This window comes from Ornithodoros turicata, chromosome 1 (assembly GCF_037126465.1).
Source record: "Ornithodoros turicata isolate Travis chromosome 1, ASM3712646v1, whole genome shotgun sequence".
Taxonomy (NCBI): domain Eukaryota; kingdom Metazoa; phylum Arthropoda; class Arachnida; order Ixodida; family Argasidae; genus Ornithodoros; species Ornithodoros turicata.
In genome coordinates, this window is record NC_088201.1 from 120,136,721 (window position 1) to 120,152,920 (window position 16,200).

At 44.5% G+C, this 16,200-nt stretch overlaps 2 protein-coding genes and 1 long non-coding RNA gene across 11 annotated transcripts in view; 2 read left to right on the plus strand and 1 right to left on the minus strand.

Moving 5' to 3' along the window:
* LOC135368463 (uncharacterized) overlaps positions 1–16,200 on the plus strand; it is a 291,834-nt gene that overhangs the window by 101,163 nt on the left and 174,471 nt on the right. The gene's annotated exons all lie outside the window — the stretch shown is intronic.
* Positions 2,325–5,061, minus strand: LOC135368420 (uncharacterized). The gene is made up of 2 exons (XM_064601662.1): positions 4,711–5,061; positions 2,325–4,141 (listed from the first exon to the last, which is right to left on the minus strand). Exons 1-2 carry the CDS (start codon positions 5,015–5,017, stop codon positions 2,856–2,858), a joined length of 1,593 nt encoding a protein of 530 aa, XP_064457732.1. The 5' UTR covers positions 5,018–5,061; the 3' UTR covers positions 2,325–2,855.
* On the plus strand, positions 6,907–11,142 carry LOC135368426 (BEN domain-containing protein 5-like). Of its 9 annotated transcripts, none has more exons than XM_064601676.1 (12): positions 6,907–7,148; positions 7,228–7,319; positions 7,462–7,672; positions 7,847–7,930; positions 8,111–8,200; positions 8,330–8,419; positions 8,617–8,706; positions 8,923–8,961; positions 9,078–9,130; positions 10,013–10,235; positions 10,415–10,531; positions 11,070–11,142. In XM_064601676.1, exons 1-11 carry the CDS (start codon positions 6,965–6,967, stop codon positions 10,525–10,527), a joined length of 1,269 nt encoding a protein of 422 aa, XP_064457746.1. In that variant the 5' UTR covers positions 6,907–6,964; the 3' UTR covers positions 10,528–10,531; positions 11,070–11,142. The 9 variants fall into 9 exon arrangements, 7 of the variants coding, with proteins under 7 accessions (XP_064457746.1, XP_064457754.1, XP_064457761.1 ...); XM_064601684.1 differs by having other exon boundaries at positions 8,114–8,200; XM_064601691.1 differs by having other exon boundaries at positions 7,850–7,930.

Genomic DNA, 16,200 nt, shown 5'->3' on the forward strand with positions numbered 1-16,200 from the left:
TAACGACAGCAATTCTGTCGTTACCACAAAATTTCTGTCGTCACGACAGACTAATCTGTCGTCACCACAAAGATTTCTGTCGTCACAACAGAAAAGTCTGTCGTCATTACAAAAATTTCTGTCGTAACGACAGACTAGTCTGTCGTCACCACAAAAATTTCTGTCGTCACGACACACAGGTCTGTCGTCACTACAATTTTTTTTTGTCGTCATGACAGAGAGGTCTGTCGTTATGTCGTCGCTACAAAATTTTTTTGTCGTTACGACAGACAGGTCTGTCATTATGTTGTCGCTATTAAAAATTTTGTCGTCATGACAGACAGGGCTGTCGTCACTACAAAAGTTTGTCGTCTCTGACAGAAATGTCAAATTTTTGTTGTCTCAAAGGCTTGTTTGTCGTCTGAGTGCTTTTGTGGATGGAAGGAAGTGCAATTTCTGTGCGGCCTTTCGAGCGACTACCATGTATTGATAACTTTCGGAGTCAGTCGAAAGATACAACAGAAATTCCTGCAGTTACAACAGAAGTTTTTGTCATTATGACACAGACCTCTGTAGTAACAACAGGGTGACCTGTCGTACGACAGACAGCTTTGTCGTGACGAGAAAACTTTCCGCAGATTTTGACACCCACTTTGTCGTTACAACAAAACTTTCTGTACTTGTCTATGACAACCTTGTCGTCACTACAACATCTTCTGTTGCAGCGGCAGGATCTCCTGTCGTACTACAATAAAGTCTGTCGCAGTAACAGGACCTCCTGTCGTACTACAAAACTTTCTGTAGTTGCGGCAAATAGCCTTGTCGTCAATTCCAAAATTGTTGTTGCAGGGACAGCTAGGACCTCCTGTCCTACTACAAATTTTTTTGTTGTACGACAGGAGGTCCTGTCGCTGTGACAAAAAGTTTTGTAGTACGACAGGACCTCGTGTCATATGTTTCAGCGACAGGACATCTGTTCTACCACAAACATCTTTGTCGTGACGACAAAGCTTCCTGTGGTGTGGTTAAGTCTTGCTCTCATTATGAAAAAATTTTCATCATCACTACAAAAACTTTCATCGCCATATATACTTCCAGTCATGACAGACACTCCTGCCATGAGTACTTGCTAAGCATGACCCTCCATTGTTTTGGCATCTCCTTTGAGTTGTTTGATAATCGTAAACGCAGTCAATTTATTGACAATGTGTTGAAATAGATGCTGCGTCTGTGCTACGCAATGCCAGCGCATACACCTACAAGTACACGATAACAGCTAGTAGCCTCGTATTAAAACCATACTAGTCATTTGTGCCAATAAAGGGCACTAAAATGCCAAAAAAACTTGTGTTTAGATGAAAGTCCATGTTTCAATTGTACAGACTGATTTTTCTACACCTCTTATCAATGACTGGAAACAATACCCTTTTTTAAAGTTCGGTTTTGTCGAGAACAAACAGCAGTGCCAGATTTACAGTGGTGGCGGCCCCGGGGCACTGTGTTGTGGAGGCTCCGTCGTGTATTCTATGTCTATCCAATGTGTTATGCGGGGTCGATATGCGTTACCGGAGGACACATTTTTGCCAAGTTTCCGTTTCAGGGATACGTTTAAGGCATGCAAACCACATTTCGCTTGGACAAGATCATTACTGGTGGGGCCCCGGGGCAAGTGCCCCGTCTAAATCTGGCACTGGCAAACAGTGAAAATAAAGCTTTCAAATCAGCTAAAATCAGTTCACTATTACTATCTTCAAGGTGGTGACATCAGGGACGAAACACGACTTGTACTGCAATACACGAATGTGAATTTGCTTTTAATGAAGTAAGGCTTTTAGCACTTTACGATAGGGAAAAAAAGAGTCAAGATTTTCCAGGAAGATTGCTTCAGGCATAGATTGCCACCTACTGCCAAAATCTGGCATCCTGTGCCCACGACACACCACGTGCTGCCATGCCACTCGTCTCCTTTCCCTGGCGGCTTCTATGTCGGGGGACACCGTGTTAAATTTAGTGCACAATAATTAGCGCAAAAGCAGGAAACTGCAGGGCTTACACCTGCACTGGTTAATAGGTACCTGCTTCAGTTTTCTTTTTTTTAATCAGCGGTTTAAAAACAACTTTGGCTTATTCAATTATGTCCCAGGAAACAACAGTACACTCTTAAAAATGAACTTCGCCGCATAGCACGCTCCTAGCCAACCATTATCACGAATGACATCGTTATCTGCCCTGATTTGTTGAAAACAGGAGGCGTACGCCTTTTTTGTGACACTTATGCTGTTCATAATTGTCACAGAAAAGGCGTATGCCTCCCGTTTTCAACAAATCAGGGCAGGTAACGATATCACTCGAGATAATGGTTGGCTAGGAGCGTGCTATGCGGTGAAGTTCATTTTTAAGAGTGTAGGTAGTAACTTGTGGTTCCGGCACAGTTACAGTTCCAATTTCTGCGCCGCCCACCCCAGAAAGGCAGAAAGGATGCGCCGCATCAGTAGCAGCAGTAGAGGACATTCCTACCATGGCATAACGAAATTGACAGTGCATGCTAGGAAGCCAAGTGATGCAAGCATAAAGAATGGGCACATCAAGGAGCGAAACAACTTGCAAGAAAGGCAATGGTACAATGCATGCCATACAAAGAAGTATACTAGGGTGCTCTGGAATACAGCTGAATATAACTGCACATTCAAGAAAAAGCACTTTGATATGCCACAGAAGTAGTTGATGAAACAAATAAAAAAAAATTGGGCAAAAAGAAATGTTCAGCACAAGCCAGTGTGGCAAAAAGATAACCGATTCTGCTTCCCACTCATCAGGTTCTTATTGACACAAACACATACACACACATGTATCGCATCAATTGCACCACCACTGTGCTAGTCAGTCAACCCTGTATGTGTTTGGAATCTCGCACACATAACAGGTGTCTGCTCCTTCAAAGAACACGCACTGAGCAGACACATCATCTTGCGAATACAACTTGAGGTTTCTTCCCGGAGGAGGGCGATAGCACTGATGCATATATTCACATTTGGGAATCTGCATTCTGACAAGATGATCTCTTCGGAGACAAGAAGAATCTTCCGAGTCTCCAATAGTGCTGAGCAAATGTCAGAAAGCAGACAGTAGCTGCCGTCTCTCATCTTCACGCAGGAAGAGCATGTTTTCGTGGCTCGCGCGTACGATGTCGTATGAAACTTCACAGCGTTGGCAGCAAAACGAGAATAGTGGGTCATGCTTGGCACTCTTCCGTACTTCTCAATGAAGAGTTCCTCTACTGAACTGCTGACTTGCATTGACAGCAATGGCGCACCAAGGACACAGGCTTGTATTTGCACAATTGTCTGCGCATTGACAATATCGCTTTTCCGCGACTGCAGTGAAGGCGACAGTTCCACAAACTTAGCTGCTGTGCTGAGCCATGATTTCATAATGCAGCGCTCCGCAATCTGGAGGGGCACACCTTGCGCAGCCTTCACTAGCTTTACAAGTTGCCCATTTCCATTCTCAAATGGGAAGGTCGAGGTACCCCACAATGGGCCCAGCATCTCCACACTCTTTGTGATATGAAGAAGCTGGTGCACATTGAAGGTTGCAGCGCTGGCTCCATATAATGTGTATACTCTGGCAACGAACGACGAGAGGAGCTCCTCCGCCTCCTCGAGGTTGGCATCTGTTACAGATGCTTGCAGGAGAGTAAACACTGCCTGGCAAAGCATTGTAAAGTGGTTGAAGTACGCAGTGGGAAGTACTCCCCTCAAACATGGCAACGAATAGAAGAGCAGCCAGTACATCCATTCAGTTGCCTTCCAGTGTGCCCTGTCACTCAACCGTCGTGGGAGCCGACAAAACGACATTGGAGGCCTCATCTTCAAAATGCTGTCATCCAACTCACGGATATGCCGTCCAATGTAATATGCCTGCCCAACAGCAGACAGCCATAATTCTGTTAGCTGCCGTGTCACACCTTCAAGCACACAGTGCATGACATCAGGAGGCACGCACCATACAAGATTAAATCCTGGCAACTGAATCAGTGGTGATGGCCCTTTTACTCCGTGAGATGGCACTCCTCGTTGGAATGCTTCCTGCATGTCGTTCAGTAGGCTCCTGTGTGTGCGTGCTGGGGCTGGGCTCCTGCTTGGAATGTAACGAAGAACCCCTAAAAAAAGTGCTGATTAGAATCCTCACTACAAAGAGAAAAACTCACACTCCAACATGAAGTTTTATGAGTACACGTGGGAACTGTCATTATGCGCAAATGACATGCACCAATGATTGCTTCAGATGCAAACTATTATGTAAGCAGATAGGTAAATGAAGAATACAGTGCTGGTATGTGTAACAGGTACGTGGCATCTTAGCTTTTGTACGCTGCAAAGCTTGTATGTTGTAATCACGAAACAACAAAAATTGCAGCTGAGCGACTGGTTGTCACAATAGTAGCCTGAATCAGACGAATTTAGTTTCACTCGGTTAAACCCAATGATTTGTGGAAGGGGGAGGAAGCACCCACTTTCTACCCAATTCATGTGTGAAACTATCACGAGATTCTTGTCCCCCGAATTGGAAATATCATAAAGCCTGAAGACGAGGAACCCTATTCATAAGCCACTGAAGCAAAATGGAGGAAATCACAAACAGAGGGAATAGTGATCAAGATACTTTCTAGAACCTAAAGTACATAATTTGTTTCAGAGGAAGAGATCAGTAAGGCAGTAGGTAACTTACCGTCAACAACAGTTCCTTCTTCAAGGCACCAGGAGCACCCAAAGTACCCATTAAATTGTTTCATATTTAATAAGGCTGCTCTGGCTGCTGAGTCCACACAGCAACAGACAGCATAAACATGTGACATCATTGTTCTGCCAGCGTGCTGCCAGGGTATGCTGCCGATGTTGTTGAATGCGTCAACAAAAGTCTTTATGAACAGGTGTGCTGGAGGGTGCTGTATCCCAAACCACAGTGCTCCAACGATGAGTTCGTGAAAGCGTATGTCAAAGGGAAGTTCGTTAAGAAGCAGCTGGATTGGCCACATGCTGGATTTCCCGGACTGAAACACTGGGGACCCATCAGTGTTCAGAGTGAGTGTAATATCACACCACTTCATGCACAGCCGATGTCTGATGCTTTTATACAGTCGTCCATCTGTGATGTCTCTGTACACCCCGTAGACAGTTGGCCGAAGTTTCGTGAGTGTCTCGTACAAATACCGACTGTGACGTCCTATAACATCGTACAACTGACGTTTCAAGTCACAAATTAGGAAGAAGTTCCCTTTGCTGATCAGTTGCTGCATTCTGTGTGATGCCTGACACTCAGTGCAGGTGAACCTTTGGGACTTGCTGTTTGTTGTTTTTAGGCCGAGGTAGCCCATGCAAGTGGGACAGAAGAAGTGCATGTTAAGAGATTTCATGCGGTCCTGCCAGAGCTTTCGAAAGAAGTATTTCGTGTCTGGGACCACGTCTGCACCGCACAGGGTATTTATCAGCTTCAAGAGGCCTTCGACTTGCGACCATGACAATCCAGCATGCACAACCTAAGACAGAATAAGCAGCAGTGCTTGGGCCTTTGTTATGGCCTGGTTTGGCAAGGTTTCGTTTGAGCACTTTTCAAAAAAGCTTTTCACCTCACTGTCATCTAAGGAAGAGCTAGCATCGCTTTCCTCGTCCGAGGGCGATAAATTCTCGCCGTCATTGCCACTCACATAAGGTTGAAAATCGGAATATTCAACATTCGCTGCGTCACTTTCTCGCGCTTGGCTGTCATTACCTGGCCGCGTTTCACTGTCAGTCGATGGGTGAACATCACTTTCGTTGACATCGTTTAGCACGTCTATCTGACGCTCGCTCTCGTCGCACGGTCTGCTACCACTGTTCGTACCCCTTTCCTTAGGTTGTCTGACGCGTTGGTTGTGCAGAGTCTGCTTGGGAATATGACACGACACTCCGGGTTCCAGATACCGGCGATACCGCTTTGTTGGTTGCGTGGTCATTGTTTTGCGAAGGTGACAGGTCGAACAAAGAAATATGGGCTGCAGTTCCGGCGCTCAGTTGCAGAGCAAGAGAGTCAATGTACTGTCGTACGAGCAGAGATTTTCTCTATGTATTATAACCAGACGGAGTGGCAAGATGACTCATATTCTTCGGATAGATGGCCAAATGCACACAACAACTACAACAACTCTACGATCTTATGATTGTAATGATGATGGATGGGTGGATGGATTGTTGGTGCACCCACAATGAATGGTAATCACCAGTGTTGCCAGTTCCACCAGTTCTCTCCTGGGCTTGTAAGGAAGGCGGCGTGGACGAGAAAAGAAAACTGACGTGTGCGACAACTTAGTTCATTTTCATGGCAAAATGGCAAAATAGCGAAAAAGCTGTTCTTTTGCCCCATATATTTCCATGCCATAAACTTCGAGTAATTTCTATAACAAATGAGAACTGACAAAAAGAAACGTTCCGCGTAGACCAAGTAGTAGACCAAAGAAATTAGCCGATGCAGAAACGACGGACGGGAAGTAAAATGTCGTCATATACATAGGATAATATGTAAAATTGTTTGGCTATAGCGAAACGAAGCTGTGAACGATAACGTAACGATGTCATTTGGAAATTAATATAATTGAGTTTTTTTTCTCTCTTTTTTGGTACGCAGTACACTGATCTTGGTTCTTGTACAGCATTGTGCATTTAGCGAAAGAGACGGTTTATAATGTCTCGGACGTCTGGGTAACTGCACAATTTAATAAAAAAGGTCGCAAGACTCCATGGGTACGTGTATTATTTATTTCTGCGGCTTTTGAGTTACTACTTTTTTCGCGGCTCAAATTTTGCGCCCTCTATAGTAACAGCTCTAGCCAAGTGTGGCCAAGCCTGGACGGTCCCATAGCGGCAGTTTCCACTTCCTCCATAGTTCTGCCCGGCTGAGCTACACGTGCTTTTCTTCTTTCTCGTTTTTTTTGTTGTCACCTGCCGCTATGTTTCTTTTAATTCAATATGAAGACGAACAAAATAAGCATGTGGTTACGCATGACGCGATTGTCAACTTCGATCCAGTGGACATCGACGATTTTGACAAGCGTAAACTTTATGATGCTTATTGGGAAGGGGACGATTCGACGTGTCCTGGTTTCTACAAGGCTTATATCTTACATATGACAGGTAAGAGCAGTAGATTTTACGGAACTTTTTTTGGTTAGACACATCATCGCGTACATCTTTCGAAATACGTAAATTGCAGAAACAGAAGAGGAGATGAGCACCTTGCAGAAGAACAGGTGTAAAGCACCTCAGAAGCCACGTTCGGCAGTTGACGTCCAAGTGAGGAAGAAGGTAGGAGTGAAAAACTTTTTCTTTGTTGTTTAAACGTATGCTGCGCTGCTTTTGCACATTTAAGTTGGCTAGGAGCGGTGGCTGTTGTGTGCGCGCGGCGTTCGTGCGCTGTGTACGCTAACAAAAGTTTTGCACGTTTCAGGCAAAGATTGACAAACAGGCGAGGAGTCACGCAAAAAGGTCAGCAGAAGCACACATGCTTTGTTCTGCTGGTTTGGAGAACAGGCCCTCAAAGCAGAATAAAGTTCAAGAACTGGAAAAGGAAGTTCAACGCTTGCAGGGAGAAGTCGCCACATTGACTGATCTCAACAGGAAACTACAAAAGGCACTCTGCTCAAAGATATTTGAAGCTGGTGAGGAAAACGACGTTTTTATTTGTGAAACTACATACACTCACGACCTGTAAAAATTCAGAATTTGTGGTCCATCGTGAATACAACTAATTAGTATCACAAATAATTAATTACTACCGATATTGGTTCATAATGTAAAGGAATTACGCCTAACAAAACATTTTAATTTGCAAGAAGCAGTGGAGAACTCGAAGAAGGGCTGTATCAGCCCTGCACGGTTGCAACCATACACGACAACCCCACATCCTGTGGCACAGAGTAAGATGATCTTGTTAATGTTTGAACAAGTCTGCTAAGTTGCTTTTGCATGCAGACAAAAGCAGTGCTTAAAATTCTTAAGCTGATACACATAGCTGTGATTAGTAGTAAAATTCTGTAACTTCGTAGCTCCGTGTTATTGTATTGATACATATGTTTAAACGGCTTCCTTATTATCAGCAGTGTCCCCTCCATGTGAACAAGAGTGCCGGACAGCAGTGGTACAGTCTGCCCCGATATCCCTCGTAGGAGCTTCAAATGCAATGACTGGTAATGGTTCATGCCAGACTTATTACCCCAGTAGGGGTGTAGTCATGCAGTCAAAGGCCACATTCATACTGGTCAACTTTCTCTGCAAACTATAATTATTTATCTAAAAAGTTCCTTTACAAATAACAGTGCCAGACGCTAGTCATGACAGGCACAACGCGACCGCGACGCTGCCAGCCCCAGCTTCCAGTTCCAACAGCAGCCCAGCTGTGATAACTAGTAAGCTTGTAGATACGGACCTTTTTTTTTTTTTTGTTACCATATGTTTATTAGGCAGGATGACGAATTGTACGCAAAGCACAATGAAATGTATGAAGAATAGCCTACTTTGAGTTTGCTTTAAGCTGCTTGGTAGTGAATAGCTATGTGCGATAATGACTTGTACACGTTTAAAAATATCCCTTTGTGAACAACAGTGGATGGGGTGAGCCAGAGTGTACGCAGTGCAACCGAGGTGCAACCGGCCCCAGCTCCGCATGTTATTAGTGTCCCCTCCGTGACAACTGGTAAGACTGCACGCCTAACACAACTTTCACCGTATTAGTCTCATGTGCTATACTTCAGTCATGGGTAAGGTTATGTTCAGCTTGAGACAAAAGCTTGCGGAGCTTCAGGTTGACATATTTTTCCATCTGTGTGACAACCATGAGGCCGATGGCAACTGACAACCGCAGGTTGCTGGCACATATTTTCAATTTCAATGACAGAACTTTTTTTGTCAGGTGCGCGTGATCAACAGACAAGCATCCGTCCCACCAAAGGTGCACTATTGTGATAATTATGCCTTTTAATCAAAGCACTTGCATGTGGCCATATTCTGGTGAAATGCATGTATGTTTTCAAGTCATACGTGAAGTGCTACACATTATTCTTTCAGGTCTTTTCGTCCCTCAGGAGCGATTTCAGCCGACAACCACAGAGGATGGCCAGGTATGCATTGAGTTCATTGGATGCAGTGCCTTTCATTGTGTCTCGGCTTTGACAACAGAATTACTTACTGAATGCTTATTTATGCTCAGGCTTCGTTCTTCGTGGATTCTGTCCACCAGCTTCCCTGCATCTACGCTATTTTATAATTTATTTATGTATCTCTTTTAACTCCAAATTTTCACTGTATCTACAGTACCTACAGCACACTTCAGTCATGGGTAAGGTTATCTACCGCTTGGGACAAAAGTTTGCGGAGCTTCAGGTTGACATATTTTTCCATCTGTCGGACAACCACGAGGCCGATGGCAGCTGACAACCGCGGGTGCTAAAGAAGCCCAGGCTGCCGTTTGTAATGGAGTCTGCCTATTTTCACTAGTATGACGTCGGTTCAATAAGGGTATATGCCAACCTGGTGTTTTGTAAACCTCTGTCCCAAGCAGCACTGCTATTAATTAGGGCATTGGGAGAGCGGTTGAGTTGTGATGGAGACTTGAACTGACAGCTCTCTAATTTCTGGTCACGTGTGCTACCAATTACTCAACACCAACATGGGAATGGCTTTGCCTGACTATCTTAACAAGGCGTTGGCAGGTTGACGAGAGCACAATATGAGTATGTTGTAATCAGTAACACACTTGACCAGAAACTGAATCTGTGGATTCAAGCTCCTACTAGCACTCACTGGGTCTTTGTCAACTTTAAATAATATCATGAATTTGCTTGGACATTTATGAGGCATGTGTTTGCACTGTCTTAATGGTTATCTCAGCATCTTCTATTTGTACGCGTATGTTACTCTTTCGCTGTTCTGGCAGCACATGAGTCTCTTGTTTTAACTTCTTTTATCACTTTGGTAATACCTGTTCCTCTGATATTGCATAGGTACAACTTGGCGAGGGCATCTTTGTGAGCTCCGACACATGGACACACCTGATGCAGCAGCCAGCAGACGCTGCGTTTTGCAAGCGTCTCGCTGTTGCACTGTGGGGAAACGAGACACTTGCACAATGCAGTGTCACAGGGAAGCAATCCAATAAAGATGTTTCGAAAGGAAAGACAGCAGTCTACCCACAGTTGTCACCAGTAAAGGTGACCTGCATGTCATGTGAGTACATGCAGTTCCCTTGTGTTTACACTTTGCTATGCATGGCTTGCTAATTTACTTTTGGAGTATGCCAGAGATTTTTAAAGTGAGTTGGACATCACATTTCCTCTTGCACTCTTCTCACTACATTTGAGTAGTGAAATGAAATTGAAATTCAAATTTTGCAATGTTTCTTCTAGCTGCCTTTTGGCATTACCTGCTGTCAAAGGGGTGCAGCACAGAAGAAGCACCAAAGCGGCACAAACAACTGGTACGCTACCTTGCACAGAAGTGTGCGGATCTCCGACGTTAAAATGGTAAGGAGTATGTAAAACTTGCGCACATTTTTGTTACTGTGGAAGCATTGCACTTTTCTTTGAAATGCTACGTTGCCCCAGCAAATGTTATGTGTTTGCTGTTGCTCCCATTTTCCTGTTTAGTGCTTGTGTGCCATAGCTTGTCAGTGTTTCGATACTCCCTGAAGCATGAACTTTTTTTTTACAGTTCAGGGGGTTAAAATTCGCAATTTAAAAACCTATTCAGGATTCATGGCACTTAAGGTGGAAAACATTTGCACACCAAGCATTTCATGAAGAGTCAGGGATCAAAACACGGGTTTAAGCGAGTTTTTTTAAAAATGTATTTTACCACATGATCGTAAAATGCTAACGCATGGTTACAATATGTTGATGAACCACAAATTGAACCACCGAGCCGTCTTTTTCCTTCCAGTGTAGACTGCATATAACAAGTTAACAAGGTTTAGCTTGAGTGGGGTTCACCAAATGCTATTTGGTTTATGCTGGTTACTGGGAGGCCTCATTTCTAACTTGCTTTCTTTGTTCCTTTTTTCAGGTAAAAAAGCTGCTCCTGAATGAAGATCCTGGAGCTGAAGGATAATAAAGCATAGCAGAACGGCATACCAAAACTCGTTTTTGTGTCTGCTCTGCCGCATACGCTGTGCATGACTCACGCTATACGTACGTTATCTGAAACAACACAAATGCAGTCGCAACCAGCGAAAACAGACACAACGAGCAATGATTTTTACAAATTTACAAGATTGTTGGACAGGGCCCCTGCAGAAGCACACAACAGTCACAGTTACAACGGAAAGACGACAAGGCACGACACAGTACGAACGAAAAAATACAGACGACAAGCCACGACAAAATACAGACGACAAGCCACGACAAACTACAGACGACAAGCCACGACAAAATACAGACGACAAGCCACGACAGACGACAGGGTCCCAAAATACGACAGCCTTGTCATCTGTCGTATTCCTCTTGTCGTATTTTTCGACTGGGCAGTGCTATTTCAAAAGTGGTCGTGAACGATGAGCCGTCCGAAGAAGCGTTGCGCAGAGGGCGAACTTGTTAAGGACCCTACGCATGCTGTACCTGGGAGTTTAAAGAGACATTTTAAGTACCTAGGATCCATAAACGCCGGAGCCACAACTGTGTATCAGTGTCTGCACTGCAATGAAGAAAAACGTGGCAAGAGGCGAGAGACCTGCAACTTCACCAGACATCTGAACGTACGTCCACTTTCATTCGTAGCTTTTGCGCGCGATACTTACCCGTGATAGTTTCATTTTAAAAAAAAGGATGTCTTACATGGGCTTGGGAAGATGAACGTTTGTAAAAACATTTCCCTCTCCGAGTGCACGGTACCAAAATTGCAGAGGATTTTGCAGCTCTTTGATTAAGTTTGTTAGAACTAGCGGTTGTCAAGATAGTTGATCCTTGGAATTTTCCGGTATACAGCGCGTAACAGTATGAGCGTTCCGCTTCAAGTTCTGGTTGCGCCTAATCTTTAAATTTCAGGGGTTATAATCAGGGTGTCGAACCGAACCCGAACCGAAAACCGTACCCGAACCTTTATTTTTGCCGGAACCGAACCCGAACCGCAATTTTCATGACACTGTTGAACCCGAACCGGAGCAGAACCGGAAAAAATAATAGCTGTAACCGGTTCGCGACAAAACGGTTCGGACATAAAAGAGGTCAGCATAAGAGTTCAAGTGCCTCTCAATCCACAAACGATGACTGATTGGTCTCCCTGTCATGAATTTCGCTAATTTTCATCTAGCACTCAGACAAGGACGTATAGTAAGTATGCTGTCAGCGTCTTTTTTTACACGTTGAAGCACAGTTTGCCTTGTGAGTGCGGCGGTTAGCGCCCCACGCACGCACTACGGCGTCTACTCCTCACAGAGGAGGCGCCACGCGGACGAATGAAGCAGAAATTATGTAGGCTAGTTGTTTAGCTCTATACAGGACGAATAATATGATTAAGCAAGAGTCCAACATTTCCCTTTACACGTGAGCAGTAAGAAATTAAACTAGTCAGAAAAATGAGACGGAGCGTACGCAGAACGGTGTTGATTTGCCATGGTTTGGAAAGTAAATGTAGTTCTGCTTACTGGTTGTGCATTTGTGTCGTGACACATTGCCTTTGTGTTGTTGATTAACTGATACACTGTTGTGAGCTCGGAAAGAGCAAGTCTGGCAGTCTTATTTTCGACATGCTTCAGTACGGTTTCAGATCGATTCACGCCACGAATGCAGTGCGTCGGCAGTACTCGTCTATGTAAAATTTATTTATTTATTTATTTATGACTGCGCATCTCATTGCGCTTCCTTCAAGTATATCTTGCTGGCGCTGTGCGAGTGAAAAACGGAATTTTCGGAATAGAGTGTAGCATGTCTACAGCGCCTCATCGGCGTGGACGCCAATTACCAGTGTTCATCCATTTCTCCGTTCTCTCGCTAAACGGAGTACTGGGCCACTAAAAACGTCAACACAGACAACAGCGGTAGGCGATTAGCCACGCATTTGATGATAAAAGCAGTTTGATGGGAGATATAAAAATTGAAGCGTTGAACCGGTTGGCGAACGGGTTCGGGGCTGCGAACCCGTTTGTGAACCGGTTCGGTTCTTGACGTGGTCGAACCGGAACTGAACCTGAACGAAATTCATGCAACGCGAACCCGAACCCGTATTTTTTGCGGTGCGACACCCTGGTTATAATAAAGCAAATTACTGAAAAGCGGAATATGACCCGCAAACAACGCTGAATAGGTATGCTGCCGCATTGCATAGACGCAAAACGCGACAAGCCCCCCGTCTTCAGCCGTAAAACAACAGTATTAAAATATTTCTCATTTCTGTGCATGCTGTTTACATTTCTCTGCTTGCATGTGGAATTTTGTGGTTAGTACGTGGTATAGTATGTGGTATGGCGGAAAAAGTGTTTAGAGCTTGCTGAGACGTGCGCACAGAACCACGTTGCGCATACCGTCTTGTGCGAAATACTGGGAAGTTTCGCACGTAGGAGGTGCCTGAATGTAGGCAAATCTTTTACTCTTACAGCTGAGGCACGCTAAAGAATATAATGAAGACAAACAAAACCAACCACGACATGTGCATTGCCGACGGACGAGGCTTTCAGAGACTAATGAAGTTTATAAATTCAGAGTTAAACATGGTATCACGTCGCACAGTCGGCGGGATCCTTGAAGACATCGCTAGCAAGCAGGTCAAACCTTCACTTGCAAAAGCGATTGAGACCGCTCCAGACAGCGGGCTGCACTTCACAGTTGACCTTTGGTCAAGCAGAAGAAGAGAAGCAGTGCTGGGTGTCAAGGTGCAGTTTATCAAAGAGGAGTGGGAACTTGCTACGATAACACTGGCCTTCAAGTACTTCCCTGCAAAGCGCACTGGTGAAAACATACGTGAAGCCTTCCAAAGCGTCCTTCGTGAGCACGGTGTGTCACCTACAAAAGTGGGCGCTGTTATATGCGACAACGCATCAAACATGACGAAGGCCTTCGATATGGTGGAACTTTTTACCGACAAGTGGGAACGAGGTGACGAAGCTGGAGAGGATGCGGAAGTGGTCTCGTCTGAGGTAGACGTGTCCGCCGCTGTACAGCCGTCGAAGCGGGTGCGATGTGCAGCTCATGCACTACAGTTAGTAGTTAATTCCGCCATTAAAGTTGACACTGATGCTTCGGAACTGCTGAAGTGCATCTCGAAAATCATTAACATTTTCCGGCGATCACCAATGTTGTCAAGGTTATTGAAGGAACGTTGCGGGAAAGACCTCGTTCCAATTGGAGGCACGCGCTGGAACTCGATCGTTGCGTGTGTGGAACGACTGACTCAGGTAAGTCTCGAAAAAGGTTATGCATACTTAAAATTTAGAGTACGGCTGTGGAAGTATTGCGTGGGCACTTGTTTTTAACCATGTACACAAAGTACAAGGCTCAGCTGTTGATTGGACTTTTATTTTAAAAATATCTTTACTTGTCTTTTTCAAGCAGATATTACCTTCATCGTCGAAATTTCAGGGTTCCTCAGTTCACCTCTTGATTCTAGCCTGTTCATCTGTTATCTTTTATGTGTGAGTTATATTGAAAGTCCCCGCTAGAATACTTGAGTTATAACATCGTTTCATCGCGTTTCTTTTACATAATGTATTCAGCGTTTGGTCAGACATGTCGTAAATACTGGGTAGTAAAACGTCCGCCTGCGGGTCAAGTCACTGGTACTAGGAATCTAAATACTAAATAAATAAATACAAATGTTGCAAAAGTCAGCTGTTTATGGGGTTGAACTACTACAAATATTAACAACATACATATTGGGAATGGAGCTGTAAAAATAATGATGAAAGAAGGAAGTCACGAATTATTTCACGTACGAACATTTGAACACTCAGGATGAGGTCTTCGCTGCTGTGGAGCTCCTGATGTCGCAACATAACGAGGAAAACCCAAGAAAGACCGTTGACATGTCACCACCCACAGTAACAATTACCAGACTGGAGCACCTGCTGGCACTTCTGAAGCCCCTAAATGATGCAACCAATCGTCTGCAAGGAGACGGGGTGACGTCAGCCGTGTTTCACCTGTGCCTATGTACTTGTTACACACCGCTCAGCAACTATCAACATCCTGAGTAAGCACGCATTTACTGTTACACCTACAAATAAATACTTGGTAGAATAAATGCATCCAAGGAACAGCAAGAAATTTTGCAGAGCCTTGCAGCTATCCGCATTTGATGTTGTTTTGCCATTCTTCACTATTGAAAAGTCACCTGTATAGTTTGCATTAACATATCAGATTGCTAAGAACGCGCACACTACTACCCTATAAACTGCACCGTGCCTATATGTACACTTTTTAGATGGCTGCGCAGCAAACATAACAAAGCTGTCCTTATATACAGACACTTCCTTCTCGTTTTCTTCTTTAGCAATAAAGAGATACTCAGTTCACACAACAAACATAGAAACAAAGTAAAAATTAATTATAATGCATTTCAGTTCGGTCAGTCAGCAATCGTCACCAGTGCACATGTTGTTGTTTCAAATAAAGGTAACAAACCTCAGTGTGTTATAGGTTCAAGGAGCTGAAGCAAAATCTTCTAGACGAAATGAACAAAAGGCTTGCGAACCTCCTGCGGGACGACTATTTTGTTGCAGCAAGTGTGCTCAATCCAAGGCAAAAGCTTCGCTGCTTTCAGTCTCCTGTTGCACCTGGGTTGCTGAAGCCTGGAGCCGATACCGCCCGTGCAGTTGTGGAACTACTCTTAGAGAAGATAGCAGAGGTAATGCCTGACGCAGCTGTGTTGATACATTCTGAATTTGAGTTTCTGAAGCAATTAACCACACTGTGTGTGCTCTTTCTAACGTCATTAGGATTTTTCTACGGAAGCACGGGACCCTGCTCCTCCGCAAGAGCCCATCCCTAGTACTTCAGGCATTCCATCTTCTTGCACAAAGAAGGCGTCCGATGACCTTTAGGCTCTGCTGGATGTTGTATGCCCAGCCTCGCCAACACAGAGTGATACTGAACTGGACAGTTTCCTGAAAACCCCATGCACGACAGATGAACCTCTCACGTTTTGGAAGCAGCACTCCCAGACTTACCCGTGACTGGCCAAGCTGGCTGCAGTGTGCTTTGGTATG